Raw genomic sequence first — 20621 nt, forward strand, 5'->3', positions numbered from 1 at the left:
GTCTCATTTCTCCAAATATTTGTCCCTCCTCGCTCCTCTGGTGGGAGGAGTTGACAAGTGAACAGATCGGATTGCAAACAAAGAAATGAAAGCGACTCCCTGGCGTCTGTTAGCAAAACCGGAAGTACTCAGGGGTGAACCCCTTTGACATCATTCGGCGACTAGCAGTCTTTTGTTTGTTAGGGCAGCTGAGCCGCATCTGACTTCAAGAAGGAAGCAAACGTTCATGATGGACGAATTCGGAGGTAAGCCAAATTACGGTGTTTAGTTTTGCCTTTGCGTGTCAAAATCCAGTTTTCAGTTTGGGGTGTTTTTGCCAGCGACCTCTTATTGTTTGGGTTGTCGTTCCTGTCTGGCTAGGTAAACGTTACCTCGCTGCTCGAAAGACTGCAATTAGATTTACATACGACACAAACATTTAAACAAGGTTTTTTTTTTATTTAAATAACAACCACACTGTTCTAAATGAATATATGTAATCTCCAACCTAGACATCGTTATTGATATTGTGCTGTGTGCATGCAGTATATGAATGGTTATAAACAGTGTACTGTACTGTAAAGCCAAGTGTTTACGGGTGATTCTCCAACTATCAAAGAATTTTTGTCCCAGGCAGAAATAAGAAAAACAAAAACACGTTTCTCTTTTTTTTTTTTTTTTTTTTAATATTCATGCTGCACTTACTAGATACAAAGACGAACTTACAAAAAAAATATGGTCGATACATTACTATTTTTGTTATATAAAATATGGTTTTATATTGAGTGTTTTTGCTATATGTCCTTTTCTCCCTTGGTCAGGTTTTGGACTCTCAGTCCCTCATACTCATAAGACTGAAATTTAAAAATATTCAACAGTATCTTTATTGACAAATGGCACAGAAATTCCTTATTTTAATGAAGAATATCATGTGCTTGAAAAAATATGAGTATTTTATTTATTTTTTCATAAAAAGAACACCTGTCCCTAGGGATCACTGTCATTTCCACCACCCATCACAAAATGTGTAACTTTTAACTTTTTGTTTTTTTTGTTTTTTTAAAAACCTTTGTCTACTTGCAACCACATCAGTTGTCATGTGACAGGAGAGCTCATAGCAGGATAGCAGTGTTAGTTCCATGGAAGGGAGGGAAACAAGAAAAAAAAATCAAGGTAAAATTTTGCAAAACCAAGAGTAGGTTTATTGGTCGTCATTTCCAAACACCTCATCTTTCCTTTGAATGTACAAATAATGAGAAGAATACCATTTTATGTTGTGTATTTTCAGTATATTTTATGCTAACTCCAAAACAGAGATTAGCATGCTAATATGACATGAGATTTAAAAAGAAATGCTAAACATTGTCATTTCCATCACTTTATTTATTGTGATGGAAAAGACATGTTGTGATGGAAATGACAATGTTAGTGTTATAAATGCATTTATTTGTCTTATATCACTTAAAATACTGTGTATTCAATTATGCAAAACACTTCATACACTATTTCATACTTTGTATATACACAAACTACATGAAAGAATAGATACTTAAATGTGACACCATCTGTTTTTTTAGATGTCACGCGAGACCACAGCAGAGAGATCAAAAGCATATAGAGAAAGGATCAAATCAGATCTTCTTAAATACCAAGAGTTTCTCAGAAAGATACCTGGAAAAAAAAAAAAAGAACACCACAGCTCAGGCCATTGCAGACCGGAAGGGCTGATCGGAAAATGGTGTGTGGTCACATTCGATGGCGATCCGCATTGGCAAAAACAGGTTTTTCTGGCCAATGAGAGAGGACATAATCTGGTACCAACGTGAAAATGTTCTGAGACTGGCCCCAGAGCCTCAACCAGTTACAAAGAGGCACAAGATGTTGGATCGCACAGTTTGGGCAGAAATATGCTCTGCTCTCGATTATCAGGGATAAAGGAATGAATCCATATGCAAGTTTGGCAGTTTGTTGACAAGATTAAATCACGAATTACAGCGAGATTAATGAATGTTTGTTTTGCTTCCAACGGCCAGCCCTAGTTTTGCAACTTGTTTGTAGATTTTTTTTGTAGGTAAGATTAATGTGCATTATTTTTTACGTTTAAACAACAGAAAATTTCAAAAACGATGACACTTGATGTCAAGGAAAATAAAGGTTGCCGATGTTCAGCAATGCGCTGTGTCACACGTCATTTCCAACATGTGCTGTCTTTTCCACCACACAATGTCATGTCCATCACAACACATATTTTTACACAAAAGTAATAACAATAACACAGCTACACGAATAATATTTAGGAGTTTTGAAAATGATGCAGTTATGGTTACAATTCATGTCTGGGATTGGAAAACTCATGATTCTGTCATGTACAAACTTGATTGAAAGACTTCAGTAAGATAGTAAAAAGGTATTTGTCATCTAGATGATGAGAAAATATTATATTTTTAATGCTTAAAATACATTTCTACATTTGGGTACATCTATGTGTGAAATCTCATTAAATGTTTGAAAACATGGGTTATGCTCGTCATTTTGTTTGAAAAACATCTTTTTTTGCGGTGTGATGGAAATGATGCTTTCCGCCGAATGCAAGATTAAAATGACAAAAAAGAAAAATCATATTTATGTAATTTAATTACTACGCATTGTGATGAAGTAGAACAAATCAAAATATTTCTAAAAATAGCTGTTGGAATTTCTGAAAAATATCCTGACCAAATTTGAGTATAGTTGGAGAATCACCCTTATATTGGATGGTGGCTCAGGACCTCAGTGAGTCTTTGGACACGTTGATTTGAATTTTGACCCTCCTCTGACCTTCATCTTGTGTTGCTAATTGGAAGAGGGCCTAAGGGCCAATCACTAATCTTTTGTCATCCAGGCATCGCTTAGGCATTCTGAGGCCTACATCTAACTGACTGTGAAGTTAAAATTGAATCTCAGGAGCTCATCCTGGTGGTAGGAGCAGGCAGTGTGTTTGTTGTTCTGTGTAACCCTCCAAAGGAAATGTGCCACACCCAACGGGCAAGCTGAATGATGTAATGGTGTCACACGCAGTATATTGAGTGTACATTTATCAGGACACTAGAAGCGAGCCTGCCATTTGTGGTGTTTGTCAAGGGGGGGATGCTGTTTGAGCTGCGTGGTGCTGTCAGCTCAGGTCCCGAAAGTTATTGAAATGTCCATTTGAGAAGCGGACTGTATTTTCCACCCAACCTTTGGTCCCATTCCAAATTGTGTGAACTCAGGGACCTTCAACTTCAATCTATTTCACAGTACAGTGGACCCATGCTACTCGCGGGGGATAGGGAGGCCTGACCGCAAATAGCAACGATCTGTAAATAATTGACACTCCTAATTAACAGAACATAATTTTATGCCAGTGAGTGCGCGTTCCATCTTTGTTTTCTAATCTACAGTAAGTACATCTCAATTATTATGACATTTGACTCCATAATTCACTTTTGTTAATTCACAGATGGGGAAGCCCTTCCTGTTGGAGAGCTGTCTCAGTGTAATACCTGTAAAAGAATGTTCTTTCTGAAAGTCCTGGTAAAGTCAACACTGTTGCTTACATTCCCAAACACAGATTATTTCCATAACGTGACACTTGTTGAGCACACGACATAAAGTTGTGGTTATTTGGTGTTTGGTGCGGTGGTTGTTGAGAAACGTTTTCTCCGTTTCTCCAGGAGAGGCATTCCAAGATCTGCCAAAAGTCAACATCGAAACGGAGGAAGGTTTTTGATTCCAGCAGGCAAAGAGCGGCTGGCACGGACATCCCCACCCTCAAACCCCTTAAACCAAAGGTAAGAGCACACAATGAGGGGCGGCTTCAGTCTAAATTGGACTTAAAAGTTTTAGGGTTTTTTTCTCTCACTTTGTCCTGTCAAAGGACAAAGTTTTACTAGTTTTACTCCCTGCGGCTTAAAGAACAATGCAATTACATTTGTGTTTACTGTTCATGAATTTTATTTTTGGCCTCCCTTTTTTTCATCAAATCCGCACACATTGAAGCATTCAGATCGATCCTGAGATCTGCTCTACCGTGCGTTTGTGACATAATGCCTACGATGCTGCCTTCAAGTTAAAGGCGATCAATCCGGCCATTGAAAAAGCCCGTCATGGCAATCAAGTCACTCATAAGATTCTGGACCTTAATGTTGTTGCACTTACTTCGGCAAACAACTAAGTCTTGTTGCTTGAAGCCGTTTATTTGTAAATGTTCCTTCAGCGTACTTTCAACATGTAAAATGTACAATTAACATTGAGGTCATTCCTCCTTTTGGTATACACATTTGCAACAAATACAACTACTGTATATTTCAGTCACGAAGTTCATCTTCGTCTCAGAAATGAAGTTGATTTATTATTATTTATTCAGTTCAGAGTTCTCCGAGGGCCTGTGTGCTGCCGATCGACTTGCCCACGTGTATAGTATGTACCCATTGAAACGGCAGAATGGCGGGAAGCACCTCCTCTGTGTTTTCTCCTGCCAGGCAGAGCCCCCAAGGAAGCCGTCCAATTGGCGCAAGAAACGCGAGGACCTAATCTCAGCCCTCCACGCATCCAGAGCCAGCATGAGGGCCATGAAGAAAGGTGCACCTTTGCCCCCGCCTCCTCCTCCTTCATATGACCCAGGTAAGTCATATTTGGCACACTGGAAAATGAGGCTGGGCGATATGACCTTGAAATTAAATGTCTGATTGTTTTTTTCCCCCCCACAAACAGCCAATATTCGAATGAAATCACTTTCCCACCTTCACTTAAAGAAAAAGCAAATAATGCCGTTATTTAAAACACATTTTGCTGTTTATTTTTCTCCCTTCTGGGATTAGCTTTATTTTTCCTGATACCAAGCAAGCTTTGACAGCCCCCACCCCCCCCCTCCCCCCAGCATTAACTTGCATCAGTTTTGATAAGAAAAATATAAGTTAAATATATTTTTCTTTGCAGATAATGTTGGAACGTTTTTGTTGAAATATGCACGTCAAGACAATCCACCGTGAGCCGGTGGGGAGAATACTTCGAAGACCTCCTCAATTCCACCGACACGGCTTCCCTTGGGGAAGCAGAGTCTAGATTCTCTGAGATGGGCTCTCCTATCTCTGTGGTTGAGGTCACCGAGGTGGTTAAAAAGCTCCTCGGTGGCAAGGCCCCGGGGCTGGATGATATTCGCCCCGGAGTTCCTAAAGGCTCTGGATGTTGTGGGGCTGTCCTGGTTGATACGCCTCTGCAACATCGCGTGGACATCGGGGACAGTGCCTCTGGATTGGCAGACTGGGGTAGTGGGCCCCCATTTTAAAAAGGGGGACCGGAGGGTGTGTTCCTTCCTGGAAAGGTCTATTCAGGGATGCTGAGAGGAGAAGTCGAACCTCAGATCCAGGTGGTAGCAGTGTGGTTTTCGTCCTGGCCGTGGAGCAATGGACCCGCTCTTCACCGTCAGCAGGGTCCTCGAGGGTGCATGGGAGTTCGTCTCATAGAATTGGATTGCCATGAAAAAATGACATGCACTTTTTCTCTCAATCTGTTCTTTAGACCTAATCCAGTGTCCCTATTGTCAGCGGCGGTTCAACGAAAATTCCGCTGAAGGACATATTAAGTTCTGCCAGGATCAGGCTTCCAGGATGGGTAACAGGAACAAGTTGTCCAATGCCAAGAAAACTCCTGCTCGCGCACAGGTATTATTCAACGTACACACCAATATAGTTGTCAGAGTATTAAAAGGTAGTAAATGGAAATGTCTGAAACAATGCTTGAAATCTCAACATGGGTCATAAATGATATTTCAGTATTCCATTTTGACATTCATGTATATATATAAAAAAAACATGGGGGATCACACTCCTCAGTCTCCCTGGCAAGGTCTAGTCAGGGGTGCTGGAGAGGAGGGTCCGTCGGGAAGTCGAATCTCAGATTCAGGAGGAGCAATGTGGTTTTCGTCCTGGCCGTGGAACAGTGAACCAGCTCTCGAGGGTGCATGGGAGTTCGTCCAACCAGTCTACATGTGTTTTGTGGACTCAGAGAAGGCGTTCGACCGTGTCCCTCGGGGGATCCTGTGGGGGGTGCTTCGGGAGTATGGGGTACCGAACCCCCTGATACGGGCTGTTCGGTCCCTGTACGACCGTAGTCAGAGTTCGGTCCGCATATCCGGCAGTAAGTCGGACTTGTTTCCGGTGAGGGTTGGACTCCGCCAAGGCTGCCCTTTGTCACCGATTCTGTTCATAACTTTTATGGACAGAATTTCTAGATGCAGCCGAGGCGTAGAGGGGGTCCGGTTTGGTGGCCTCAGTATTGCAGCTCTGCTTTTTGCAGATGATGTGGTTCTGTTGGCTTCATCAGACCGTGATCTCCAACTGGTGAGTTGGAGATCAACTGGTGAGGCACGGCCCACCAGGAGTAGACCCCGGGGACGACTCAGGAAACGCTGGAGAGACTACGTCTTTCGGCTGGCCTGGGAACGCCTCAGGATCCGCCCCGGAAGAGCTGGATGAAGTGGCTGGGGAGAGGGAAGTCTGGGGGTCCCTGCTAAGGCTACTGCCCCCGCGTCCCGACCTCGGATAAGCGGTAGAAAATGGATGGCTGGATGGTTACAATGATTGAGTTATGATGGAGACATTGGCTACATCCAGTGGATATGAAAAGTCAACAGAAACATGTCCAAATGCCTGCTTTTTGTGACAGAGAAAAGATGAGACCACGATAAACTAGAGCTGCGAGCACCTATAAGCGGGCACCCGCACCCCTGGGCACATTGGCGTGCTGCCAAATTGGGATACAGGCATAATGGGGATCCATTGAAAATGAATAATGGCATAATAAATCCCAGTTTAGTCCCCGTTAAAAGGCGCCATATAAATCCAAGTTATTATTATCTGATACTACCAATGTAGCGATGCTGTCTATCACAACACACTACACCCGCATAGCAAACATGGCATCTGTAAACCTAAAGTGGAGTTTCAAACTAAATTGGAGCTTTACCCTGATGCAGTAAAGAAACACCCCCACCACTCTGTGGGGTAATGCAATTTGTGGTTATTCTATCAAGCCTTTCATTGACTGAGCTTTTCAACTGCCTTTGTCCTCAGTACAAGCCCCCCACTCCTGTCAAGAAGGTCAACTCTGCAGTGTCAACCATCCCTTCGGCCTCCTCCCGTCTCCCTCAGAGATCAGGCCTTGCTCAGACGACTGGTAACACCTGCAGCAAAATTTGTGTATTTATAACAGTTTGAAAACACTTTCACATTCAGCACGTCCTGTTAGATACGATATGTCATGAGCTTGAGCAGCACAAGATGTTACATTGAGTCACAAGTTCTTCCAATTTTAGGAGTGCCTTCCAGTAAGGCCTCCTCTGCAGCTTCTATGAGGACAAACACATCTGGGATCACGAGCCCTGCTTCTGGGTGAGCACACACAGCATTGGAGTACAGAATCATAATCCCCCCCCTCCCCCGCCGCCCTCTTACCTTTCCCTTCAATTTATATGTCAGTGTGGGAATGAAAGGTCGAGTAATGGGCTCGGGATACGGTTCTCTGAGGAACACTACGCCCGGAAGAGGCCCGCTCAACAAGAAGAAACAGGAAGACACTTGCATAACGAGGTGAGCCAACTCCCCAGAAGACATTTGTGCAAAAAAAAAAAAAAAAAAAGTGAGGCGAGGAGGGAGGGAAAGCACATGCTACACTATCCTGACCTTTTGTGTTTGGGTGGTGTATTGCTGGACACATTTCAATCAGAAGTATATTTGAACAGAATACCTGCTCTAATTCCATTTAAATGCGGTTCGAAATTCAACAAATTGCCCATTGAATCCAAGACAAAATGCATATTTTTCCTTGTTGTTTCATACCCAAATCTTAACTTTTTATTTGCATCAGCAAACCTCCTGAGACTTCAGCTCATTGAACTTCTCAAGTATTAAATCCACAAGTGTGTGTTTGTTTTGCTTGGTTTTGTGATACAATCACAGAACCTGTTTGGTATGGAAGTTACGCCTAAGGAAAAAGGAAAAGCAAATACCCAGTACAGTATGAGTAATAGAATAAATGATTGTATTAAGTCGATACCCACATTTTACGACGCAGGTGCTAACATTAATAGACATAATTCCACACGACCCTGTAAAGTGAATTCAGGGATGAGGTTTGAGGATGTCAATTTAGGTTGTTTCTAATCTGACTGTGTTCCATTTCTCAGGGATGACGTCAACGGCAGTAACGATGTGGACAACGATGAGAAAAAGAGCAAGTTTTGTCACTCATGTGGGACCAGGTACCCCGTAGAATCTGCAAAGTTTTGCTGTGAGTGTGGCATCAGAAGGATGTGTATCTAAGGTAAAGGGACCGATGGGAAAAATAAAGTATGTCAACGGTAAGTTTTATTTTATTTTATTTTTAAATGCATGGTTTTACAATTTATTCTTGTCACCTTTCATTTGAGTCCCAAAGTCTTCATCGACAATTGAAAGCTATTAATTGAAAACACATTAGCTCAGGATTATTTTTTCTAATGGCAGAATTATGATGGCTGTGTTTGATGTTTGGTTGTTAGAGCATTTGAGTAGCAGTTATGGCCAGGGCCGTGTTTCACAAATATGGATCCTACAACTCGATTTCATCCACGCCCTTTGACAGGGATTCAGTCCGTATAATCCCATGTTCCAAATCTTTATCACTTTTCGTCACTTCCAGAAGAGAAACATTCACCCAACTGCTACAATTTTGATATAGCCTTCAAGCTTCAATTGTTAAAATAGCTGTGACATTGGCTTTTTCAAAGTACTGCACTTGTGTTATTGGACTATTACTGGAGTCATTGCCCCACACACCTGTGTCTCAATTGGTACTATCCAATATGATATAGTTCTTATTAACTGACACAACAGTCTTAAAAGAGACATTGGATGATGATGATGACAGATGTAATACGAATTCTACTACGAATTTTGTTACCGAGCGGGGTGCAGCTAAGACCTTGGGATAAAGGGCTACCCAGTGTTGCATCACGTGACCGACACATTGGGGCGCGCGGCCCTATGCGGCACTTGACGCGCACACGGCAAAGGTTTTTGCTGTGTGTAGAATGCCGCGGAGATCATCTCCTCGTGATTGGTCTGTTTTGGCCACATGGTGTGAGGACGTGCTCAGCCATCCCCTTGGTTCCACATATCATCTACGTCGCGGCCTTCTTAATCGATTTGGCAGCATAATTATATGCGTCATCTCGGTCCATTTGTTCTCGCAGACACTGTCTGCACAGATTTTATAGACCGGGACCACGCCCCTTTTAACTTTTAATGCTGATATTTCATCACAAATGTAGCATTCTCTGTAAACCCATACATTCCTTTTCCGACTTGTTATTTATTCTGTCCTTATTTCATCTCATTTGACTGGATTTTTGTTAATCTACTGAATTTACGTTTTGTTTTTATTTGCACGTGTACCAAGATGGATTGCACGTGTCTTTTGTTTTCGTTTGTTTGTTTTGTTTTCATTGGTATTCAGTGAATTAAGGTAGTTTGGGTCCAATAATACAACAAACTTTCAGAGCTTGTCAGAATTTAGTATACAAGTGTTTCAACTGAAGTATTTACCAGTAACGTGTCACTCCAAAAATGGTGGACATACTGTACTGAAAAAGCTAGGTTACTTTTTGACTGAAATCATACTAATTTCTCATAAGACGTTCAAAACCCTGGTATTGAAAACACTATGAATGGGTGTAAATCAATATCGAATTCATATTGATCTGTTTCAGAATGTTGACAACACGGACACCTTCAAGCATGGGTCGTTATGTAGTTTTTGACACATTTTGCCTGCTTCTCACGTAAGGTCTGATGTTCCATCAGGGTTACATAAAGTCTCTGCTGCTCGCATTAACGTTAGGCCGGGGTCAAAGGCACATGTACCACAAGGTGGCACGGCATTGACTTAGGAAATGTAATAGTCACTTTTACTGTTGGAAAAACGATCGGAGCCATGCATACTTCCCATGCTTCATGTTCATAAAATAAAAAATGCGTTCCTATGCTGACTACAAAAGTCGTGTGTTTGTGCAACTCATGCAATGTATAGCCTCCATGAATAAACCTTTATGCAGACGACTGTGTGTGTGTGTGTGTGTGTCCATTGAAGATGACAACACAAGAATCAAAAGTACAACAACACCTTTGCTGTTTTTGTTATAAATATATTTTCAATACAAATGGGTTATATACGTCAAATGCTAATATGGGTGTCTTGTACATAAACCAACAAATGTCAAGTTTAGCTCTCGCAACATACAGTATGTGGCAATTGAACAATGAGAACTTCTTGGTGCTGACCTTGAACAGATTTAGGTGTGTGTGTTTGAACTCAGCCATCTATTGCAACATTGGCTTTTAACACATCAGTCATACACAGCGAGTGATCTGCTGTGTCATCTCATCCAGATTTATGACCAGGGTGCCCGTGGCACTAGTATGCAGTGAGAGATCATCAGGGATGCTGCAGAGAATTATCCAATTTCACTTCATGTGTAATTGCAAATATAGCTTTATCTATCCATGCAAGTGAAGTGTCATGACAGGCAGAGCAATTAAATGCTCTTCCAGAAATTAAACTCTTCCATTAAATGGGAGACGGTACAATACACGTGTATCTACCTGTTGTGATTCATATAATAGATTAAGTCATAGTTTATTGCAAGCATAGCAGTTTTGTGTGAGATTAAATAGCACCAAATTTCACACTGAGTAAGTCAATTTGGGAGTACATTTTTGTTTGGTGGGAGATTTTTCTAATGTAAAATGGGTGCCAATCCATCTGATTACAAACCAGGGCTGGTTGTGTGGATTTAAATTGAAAATAAAGCGGCACGAGCACATTTATTTTCACTTCTCGAGCAGTGATAGATGAGTGTAAACCCTAAAATAAGCTTGAATAGTAGTTGCCCTTATGTCACTGTTACACTTCTTTTTACTGTGCACTTCAGTATATGGGAATGTATAGTCACACTTTGCAGAGCAAGTTCGCGGGTGTTCAAAACGGAACCGTTTTGAATCATAAACTCAATCACTTGGCCTTTGCACTTCCCATTGTGTTGGCTGTGTAAAGCGTAGCTAAAGAGTCATTTGTCATACACGAGCCAAAGAAAGGTCACTTGCCAGGGTAGCTTAAATGAAGTGGGAGCTTCCTCTTTTGTAACCCAATCATGGAGTACGAAAGAATTTGCTGGTGTTAAAATAACCCAAGCGGTGTGCTGCTATCGGGTGTCCCCTAACAGTGAATTCAGGATCTCATAGCACTTGGTCATGCTAGATAAGATTGCATTAACTTTGCAAAGTTTTTGGGTCTCCCTGCTGATTTTTCTCTGCTGCTTGTGATTTGGTGTCATTGCTGTCGTCCTCTTTGACTTGGCTTTGTGTTCTTCACTCTAGAGAACAGACAAACACAATATGCTTCTTGAGACCTTAGATTTCACTCGAATCATCAAATTCAATGAATCGTTGAGGCACCCCTTTCATACAGACAGTATGACAACAAAAACTATTTTGGCCTAATGTCAGGGTTGGTACGTGTTAAATAGAATACCACTCAGTACGGTACAAATCTACACATGGCAAAATTGACCCGCTTCGCAAAGTTAATACATAACAAAATTCTTCCTTGGCCCATGTCCCAGCCATTTTTGAAAATTTGGTGGCGCACCGCAAGCTCGAAATTAAGTTTGAAGTGACGGAATTAGAAGTGTCAGGGGAAGAGACAAACAAAGATTACTGGGTTACAGACAGAAAATACATCGGAATAAAGCTGGTTTGTTTGATTTAACTCGTCCGCGTTGGACGGCAATTGGATGTATCGCTCCGTTCTGTGTACTATCGATTCAAAGAACTCTCGAATAAACGGTCTAGGAGAGGCCATCACCAACTTCCACAGTGTGCTGAAATGGCACTGATGCAAGCAAATGCAGAGTTCAAAGTAATTTTGTCATCGGTGATATCGCATGACTCCTTCTTGTGACTGACTTTAAGGCCGGCAACACAATAGGGCTATTTTTGTCCCGATTTTGCCGCTTCCCAACCCAGGACGTCAAACGCCAGACTATATTTTGTCTTATAAAATTATCCTTCGGTCTAATGTGTGTTACGAGTGGATGTGTCCCAATTATAGTGTCCGAAATGGGAAAACCGATTCATGACTCCGTAAATTATGATGTGGAACAGATCACAGAATGTAGCCAATCAAGAAGCGCCCGACACAGGAACAAGGCATCCATCCATCCAACCATTTTCTGAGCCGCTTCTCCTCACTAGGATCGCGGGAGTGCTGGAGCCTATCCCAGCTATCGTCGGGCAGGAGGCGGCGGGGTACACCCTGAACTGGTTGCCAGCCAATCGCAGGGCAAATACAAACAAACAACCATTCGCACTCACATTCACACCTACGGGCAATTTAGAGTTGTCAATTAACCTACCTTGCATGATGTGGGAGGAAACCGGAGTACCCGGAGAAAACCCACGCAGGCACGGGGAGAACATGCAGTCAATTTTAAGATTTGAAAAATCCTGATGTGTGTACCAGGGCCCAGGTCAGCCCTTGGATCATTCCGAAGCTCCAAAATCACGTTGTTGAATTGACAATATGAATTCTACATTTTTGGTTCTGGCATGTCAAAATATATATACATGTATGTAAAGATTTCTCTCAGTCACCTCTCATTTTACCTATGCCGCCTCTTCGTAACAATAACCGCAGTCATCGTGCCAGTTTGCGCCTGGCTTTCAGATGCAAAATCAGCCGCCGTAATTTTTCCCAGGTTTGATATATCGCATTGTGCATGCTAAATCATATTTTCATCTACCAGTAACAAACTATCCACTCTTTTTTTTTTTTCTTGTAACTGTTTCTTAACTGTTCCCTCAGCACTTTATTCCCGGAACGATTGTACTTTATCGTTGAAAGCTCAGTAACATTTAGTCTTGTAATATTGCCACTTCATTTTTGTAACATTGAGTTTTTCGTGTAACAACTCAGACAATTCTTTTAACGTTTCGACTTTTGTAACACTGCAACTTTACTTTCTTGTAATTTTTTTGTAGACTTACTTTCATTTCTACTTCCGTGTGTATGCATTTGATACATTTATGTGTATAAAATACATATAGATGAAGTGCATTCGGACTTACCGATTTCACCGAGCAAAAGCATTCTATTGAGTCGAGGACCGAGCTGACCAGTTGCTTTGTGAGGGAAGGTTTTATAGTCTTCATTTGGCAGGTTAAATTGTGTAATGTGCTGACAAAATCCTGCAGAACAGAAACACAGGAGAGGAGTTCGTAACATGAATAGAAATCCAAGTCAGGATTATCTCGATTTAGGATGCTAACTACAGAACAACGCACCCCGAAGTACTCCTCCAAGATACAGTACGTCACCTTTTTTGGTTGAATGCAAAGTTCGGATGAAACTACTATTGAATGTGCATTTAAAGTGGCTGCTACTCAACAGCTGCGACTCACTGTGTTGTTTCTTGTCGTACAGCTTCGCACACTTTGTGTGTCCTCAGTACAAGACGTGTTTCGCAGCAGGGTAGCGATTCTTCCTTTCTTATTATGAAAACAAGAAAAGCGTGCATGTTAATTGAACACTTAAATGTGTTGCTAAAATGTTTCATAGCTGTGAGTCAAGGTACCGCTGTATTATGAACATGTATTCTTTCTGTCTCCGTCTGCATGATTCATGTCCTTTGCCTTTAACTGTCTTTTTTATGGTCGTCGAATGTTGTGCGCGAGTCTTGTGCGCAAGTTCTTACTCACTGCGTTGTTGAGATCCGTTTCCACGACCGGGCTGTAATCATGTCCGAGTTCTGCGAGAGACCGTCGGCTGCTGCAGCTCGAGGCCAGAGGTAGAAGCTGAAGAAGCAGGAGAATGATGTGCAGAAGATGCTTGCGGGAGATACAAGAAGACATTTTTATCAAGCCAGCCTAAACTGCTTTACATCTGGTATCAGAAACCTCTTTTTTCCCCCCCAGTAAGGTTTGGTGTTCTTGCCCAGCTTTTAAGCGGTTGCATCCATCTATCTGTTTTCCGTGCCACTTATTGCTCCTGTACCAGAAATGGGGTCCACCCTGAATTGGTCGCCAGGGCACATAATAAACAAGCAACCATTCGCACCGACGGCCAATTTAGAGTTGTCAGTCGACCTACCACGCATGTTTTTGGAATGTGGGAGGAAACGGGAGTAACCTGGAGAAAATCCACACGAGCACGAGGAGAACATGGAAACTCAGCCGGATTTGAACCCGCGTCCTCAGAGCTGTGAGGCAGATGTTTAGCACACTTAACACCCAATGACACTTGTGAAACAATCACAGCTATACGGTGGTGATACAGAAGGCATGCGACAAGTCTGTATTTACATGGATAATGCCCAGTTGTAAACATCTTACAAGACTATTAGGCAGTTTTTATTGTCTGTGTTGTAGAGACTTGTATGCATTTAACAATGTGGTTATAGTGATTTAAAAAAAATAAAAAATAAAAAAAAAATATATATATGTTTTATGGTGCTATTAGCCCAATACAGAAACCTCTCAGTTGTCTACAGCGCAGTTTGTACATCCCTGAAAACCGCAACCACAATAATAATCATTCTTAAACTGTGACAGTGTCAAAAAAAAAAGTGTTTTTTTTTTGGGGGGGATCCGCTCACTATTTTGTGCAGGTGTACCTCAGCCAGTAAGTGCACCAACCCACAGAGAAACACGCGTTTAGACACTTCTAAAATATTCCAGTCTTGCGTAATACAGACACGATGAATCGTGATGAATTGAAGCAGGCTAACGCGCATGGTGCAAAAAAAAAGAAAAAAGAAATCGGATCCAAAACAGCACTCGTACTGCAAACCTTCCACCTTTTCCCCTAGAGTGCCGATGTAATTTCCCGTTCCTTCTGACTGGCAAATGGGAAGTTCTAGAAGAACAAGAACGACTTTCGAGGATCACTCGGTCGCACCGGAGGCGACGGAAGCGGCACGGGAAGTTCGGCTTCTTCTCCCGAACTTTGGGAGCCACTCGGCCTCGGTGAGTCGCAGTCTCCTTCGCCTTCGCGACTTACCATTGGTCATTCTTCCTTCATCTCCGCCGCGGCGTATTGTGGCGTGAGTAATGCCGCGTGCAGATGCCGGCGTGCCTCCTCCTCCTCCAGTGGGGGCTCCCACGCGGTGGCTGCACGGCGCGTGGCCACTCGCCTGTGTTTGAATTCCTCGCCCGTCCAACGGCGCGCTTGTGATTTTCCCGTCCGTGGCCACAGCTTCCACCTTGTGCTCGTATTTCAATCGAGGGGCGTTGCCAACGTTTATACGCGCCTAACGGTTGAATGTTTTTGGCTTAAACCAAAAGAGTGAACCATAAACGTGTTGATGTACCTCGAGGCACGGCAGACTAAGGTGAGTCACGAGCCTGGAGTCAGTCAGGTTGGCATGTGTTAGCGGCCCTTTTGTGTGTTTTGTTTGCCCGATTCTTCCATTGAGAAGGCACTCAATGAACAGCACCATTTGAAGTTTACAAAGCACATTGACAGACTTACAATTAGATCCGGATCCCTTTTCAGCGCTGGTCTTTCGCTTCATCGGGTTGACTGTCATGAGAGCAGGCGAAGCTCGCTCACGAGCGATAGCAACGGCTTTGACTGGTTCAAAATGCCTCTCCAAGGACACAAAACGTATTTGATAGACTCCCAACCTGACTTTCAACAGTCATATAAAACGAATCACCAAAACAGCCTTCCACCAGCTGAAGAACATAGTCACAATGAAGGCTTGCATGTGCCAAGCAGACCCAAGAGACGCTCATCCATGCTTTTATCCCATGCTTGACTATTGTAATGGTCTTCTGACTGGACTCCCCAAAAGAGAACTAAACAGCTGCAGCTCAGGTTCTTACCGGAATAAAAAGATCAGAATGTCACGTATGGAGAGGAGCTGGACCCAAGAGCAGGCGGCGGCAGATAGATTATGATGAACAGTTTATTAGGAAAGGAAACGTATCACTCTACACTAGCTCCCAGATAGCTTGAGAATAGACTTTAAAGTTCTGCCACTGTTCTATAAATCACGAAATGGTTTCGGTCCTGAATACATGAAAGACACCCTCACGGAATATAAGCACAGTAGGACTCTGAGCTCTGTCGTGTCAGATCAGATAACGACGCGCAAAGTCCAAATCAAACATGCCAATAGAATTGAAGTCTTTAACGTCTTTAAGTCCGGGTTAAAAACTCTTTCTCATGCTTTTTAGAACATTTACTCTTTTAAATGTACATTGTTTTTAATTTGATTTGTTCGCTATGATTTTGAATGTTTTTCAGCTGCTTTTTATTTTTTCTCTTGATTTTTTTTTTTTTTTTTTTTTTTTTTTTTTTTTAAATGGTTCCGATCATGTAAAGCACACCGAGTTACCTTGTGTATCAAATGCGCTCTAGAAATACATTTGCTTTGCTTTTGCTTTGCTCTTTTGACTCTGTGTCTGTCTGAACAAAAACCTTTCAGTTCACAATGTTTAATCCAGAATAATCATAATAGATATCTTATGAATGTGCATATAATGGTAAAAAAAAACAAAAAACAACAACTTAATATCTAATACTTTGTTTGTCCCGTTCATGAAATGCCTAAAAGTGCATCGGTGACTGTAGCTGCGGCGGCGGCGGCGGGGAGGGCCATCTGTCTTTGTCGGGGTTTAAAGCGGTGATCGATCTGCATGCTGCATTTTCACGATCGGAGAAACGGGATTTTGTCCCCCTGCACTGCAAAGCAGAGTATTTACGACTCTTCAGAAAAAAAAAAATCAATTAAACGTGGCAGCAATTGCCCAACCCCAGCGAAGGTGCACCCATTTAAGGAAGTACAGTACATTTGATTTTTCTCTCAAAGAGAGGACTCACGTCGTGCAATGGTTTTACAAGCTTTGACAAACAATCGTCGGGGGGTAGGGTCGAGGGAGAGGTTGGGGGGGGGGGGTGTCAACTGGACAAATTGTTCTGGAGTGAGACAACTTTTATGAAGAAATGATCATCCTCTCGCATTCAAGTGCTCCTCTCCATAGTAGTCAAAGAACTACATCACCAAACTGTCAAACTCCGGTTGAGGTAAAAAAAAAAACACTGACGGTAAAGCATTAGTAGCCAGATAATTAAATGGCACCACTCTACAGAAAAAAACCATCTGTAAAACTTCATTTTCCCCAGCAAGCTTATTCGGCCCCAAATGGAAAGAAGGTCAAAAGGTTTCGAACCATTTCAAAATCCATCCGTCCGTTTTCCAATCCGCTTATCCTCACGAGGGGTTGCGGGCGTGCTGGAGCCCATCCCACCTGACTCTAGAGCAGTGATTTCCAACAGAGATTTGCAAAATCTCACGGCACCCCAACAAACAAAATGTCACAAAAAGTGGATACATTAATTACTGTATGTACTTCCTGCCTTCTAATAGAAGAGCATTTACTTGTTCTGTCTGTCACTATGCCTCACTGGCATAAATAGCTAAATTTTTACTATTTAAATTTGTAACTAAAACTTGATAATTTCCCACGGCACACTGGTTGGGAATCACTACTGAACTGGTCGCCGGCCAATCGCAGGGCGCAACAACCAGAGTAGGCGGAGTAAACCCTCGCAGGCACGGGGAGAACATGCAAACTCCACACAGGCGGGTCCGGATTTGAACCTGGGTCTCCAGAATTATGAGGCAGATGTGCTAACCATTTCAAAATATTATTTTAAACAGCCAAAGTCCTCTGATTTCAGCCTCTTAAATGTGAATGCTCTCTGACTTCCTTAGTCTTCTATGAAAGCAGGCAAATTGTCTTTCTTTGTGTTTGAAGCGAAACAAGACATTCACGGACGTGAACTTAGACTGAGGAAAACTGAGCAACATTTTTTTCCCCTATTTTCTGTCATGTTTTAAAATCAAACAGTCCCAAAACAGAGCAGGCAACAGATCCCAATTTTAAATCGGACAATCCAAAACCTCAACATGTGAGACTAGGCTCAATAATTCCCAAATACTGTATATAGTTTTCGTAACAAGAATAAGTGTCTGTGAACACGAGGCTATAAAAAATATATACTTGTAAAGCACAAGTGCTCTTTATATTTAGTATACTAAAAGCAGTGAGCACACATTCCGAGGCAGAAACTAAGCATAAAGATATTGTAACTAGCAAGCAAGCTAACATAATGTACGTACCAATACTGTATTAGTTTTAGTGGCAGGGCTCTGACTCACAGTACTGGTGCTATTGTTTTTGGCACAAGCAAAAAAAAAAAAAAAAAAAAAATTACAAAAAATAAGCGAGCCATAGCTGCCGCACAGATTATGTTTTACTTCATTACACCTAGTATGTATTAAAATGCTCATACATTTGTGTCTGAAAGAGCTGTTGGTGATATTTACTGTATGACAGTAATGACTGACTCACTAAGATGATCGCTTAACATTTGCTATCTCTTGATTTGTCATAAATTGGTTGCATTACCCACATGTAACAGTTCGACGCAACCTGCATTGTTTTGTTTTTTTTTGCCTTTTGCAGATTGATTAGCATGAAAAAGTTTGTTAAGTATACATCTGTCTCATTTGTCTGTGTGATTGGTCATCTGCCTGGTGACTGCTGTGTTCAAGGGCAGCACGTAAAAGCACGTTATAGCATGTCGAAGAGGAATTGAGCTCTTTTTAATGGCTGTAGAAGTGTGGGGTGGACAGAGTGAGAAAGTGGGGGGAACATGTCTCCCTGCCTCCTCGCACGCAACTACACCCTTGCCTGCTGACAGACCAATGAAAATGCTATATGCCAGCCATGCTCAGGACTAGAGAGAGCAGACAGGAAGAGGAAGTCAGACAGACACACAGGAAATGACTGCAGCCCTACAGGGATTGAGAACCCAATTGGTTGAGCTATTACTTTTCTCATCGAATAAAAACACTACTTATAAAAAAAAAAGTAAGATTAAAAAAATTCAAAAATAAACAACTGCGAGCTCATGTGCTGTTCACGTTACAAATAATACAAAAATGTCAAAATAGTTCCCGGATCCACACCTGTCTCCAGATTTACAGCAACATTTAATAACCTCGTCATTGGCCCATTGATAGCACCACGACCTAATGTGGAGGATGTCATCACTGTATAATCATATTTTTTTTGTGTGTGACAATTGTGCAAAAAGATGCAGAGTCCTCTAGCAATTACAACTGTTTGAATGGCTAATATAGCAATAGTCCGGTGCAATAACCATTGTGCAAAGGGCGCTGAGACTTCAAGGAATGTACGCAGTTTAAAGTGACTAGTAGTGCGTCCCCTGCTGGGCCTTTTTGAGGACGGAGTTGATGTTGATCGCACACTTCAGGTCCTGAGAGACTGTAATTCGCAGGAACTTGGAGGTCTCGACGGTTGACACAAGGCAGCTGGACAGCGTGAGGGGCAGGTGTGGCGAAGGATGCCTCCCGAAGTCCACGATCATCTCTACAGTCATCTGCAAACGTCAGGAGTTTCACAGCCTTGTGCATTGAGGTCCAGTCGTTCGTGTAGAGAGAGAAGAGCAGCGGAGAGAGGACACAACCTTGGGGTGCCCCGGTGCTGATGCTGCTCAGGAAGCTGTAAATCCACTGGCAGATGGCAGGCGACACGCTGAGTTGGAGAAGCTTGGAGGAAAGGAGTTCAGGGATGATGGTGCTGAACGCTGAGCTGAAGTCCACGAACGGGATGAAACTTAAGTAAAGTAAAACCACTCACCCTTTGAAGACACCTGACAGACACGAAATGGAGAGGAACCAGGAAGATACTGTCACCTACTGCTGGAATTAATAAATGTTGTACCCAGTGTATAATAAGTGTCTTTAGTTCAAGCATCTGCTTACATGTTAGGTTAATTGAAGACTAAATTGTGTGTCCAGAGGTGTGCAAGTGAGTGTAAATGGCTGTTCCTCTATCTGTGTTAGTGATGGGTCCAAATACCATTTGGTACAATACGCCTCTATGGACCCTGGTTTTTCAGTTTTGCACTCAGGCTGCGTACTCTACGCAAGTTAAATAAAACTAAAATCTTTTATGAAGTTGCTGGCTTTCCCCAAGATATCGGAGTGATCTATTTATTTGGGGTAATAATAATAGGCATGACCAATCAACCCACGCGTCATCTAACTGTGACACAAGTAGTGTTTTTTTGTTTACATTTTTGCACATTTTATTTTGTTTTACTGATTTTATATTACTATATTGTCATGTGTATAATGTACGTGCTATATAGTTAAGTAATAAGAGGCTGTTTACCATTCAAAAGAGTTCTGCTTAAGTAACGGTCAGATTGAAATAAGTTATATTATTCAGTACATTGTAAAATACAGTTTTTTGCTGACGAGCAAAGTAAAAGGGATACTTTTGAGAGAGAAACAAGTTTTATTTATGCCTGAACCAAGTACCAGAAATGTACTGAAGCTGCGGGTTACCTGTACCATCCCACCCTTAATATCTGTCATCCCAAAACACACACACACACACACACACACACACACACCCGCACACACACGCACACACACTTAAGAAAACCAGTGAAAACTCAACACCCGCTTTTGGAGTTAATCCTTTAGT

General features: G+C 42.1%; 2 protein-coding genes across 6 annotated transcripts; one reads left to right on the forward strand and one right to left on the reverse strand.

Annotated features, from left to right (window-relative positions):
- The first annotated feature begins 87 nt into the window (after nt 1-87).
- zc2hc1a (zinc finger, C2HC-type containing 1A) lies at nt 88-10085 on the forward strand. Its single transcript, XM_061666293.1, has 9 exons — nt 88-245; nt 3458-3531; nt 3672-3788; nt 4479-4620; nt 5518-5660; nt 7071-7173; nt 7313-7388; nt 7476-7586; nt 8183-10085. The coding sequence occupies exons 1-9, from the start codon at nt 227-229 to the stop codon at nt 8316-8318; spliced, it is 921 nt and encodes a 306-aa protein (XP_061522277.1). The 5' UTR covers nt 88-226; the 3' UTR covers nt 8319-10085.
- Nucleotides 10086-10195: 110 nt separating this feature from the next.
- Nucleotides 10196-15331, reverse strand: LOC133396797 (uncharacterized). 5 transcript variants are annotated; one of them, XM_061667016.1, is made up of 5 exons: nt 15091-15331; nt 13791-13886; nt 13494-13580; nt 13161-13280; nt 10196-11407 (listed from the first exon to the last, which is right to left on the reverse strand). In XM_061667016.1, exons 1-5 carry the CDS (start codon nt 15091-15093, stop codon nt 11237-11239), a joined length of 477 nt encoding a protein of 158 aa, XP_061523000.1. In that variant the 5' UTR covers nt 15094-15331; the 3' UTR covers nt 10196-11236. The 5 variants fall into 5 exon arrangements, with proteins under 5 accessions (XP_061523000.1, XP_061522999.1, XP_061522996.1 ...); XM_061667015.1 differs by having other exon boundaries at nt 13791-13919; XM_061667012.1 differs by lacking the exon at nt 15091-15331 and adding an exon at nt 14221-15021 and having other exon boundaries at nt 13791-13919.
- Between the last annotated feature and the right edge of the window lie 5290 nt (nt 15332-20621).

The sequence above is a fragment of the Phycodurus eques genome, chromosome 21, assembly GCF_024500275.1.
Source record: "Phycodurus eques isolate BA_2022a chromosome 21, UOR_Pequ_1.1, whole genome shotgun sequence".
Taxonomy (NCBI): Eukaryota; Metazoa; Chordata; class Actinopteri; order Syngnathiformes; family Syngnathidae; genus Phycodurus; species Phycodurus eques.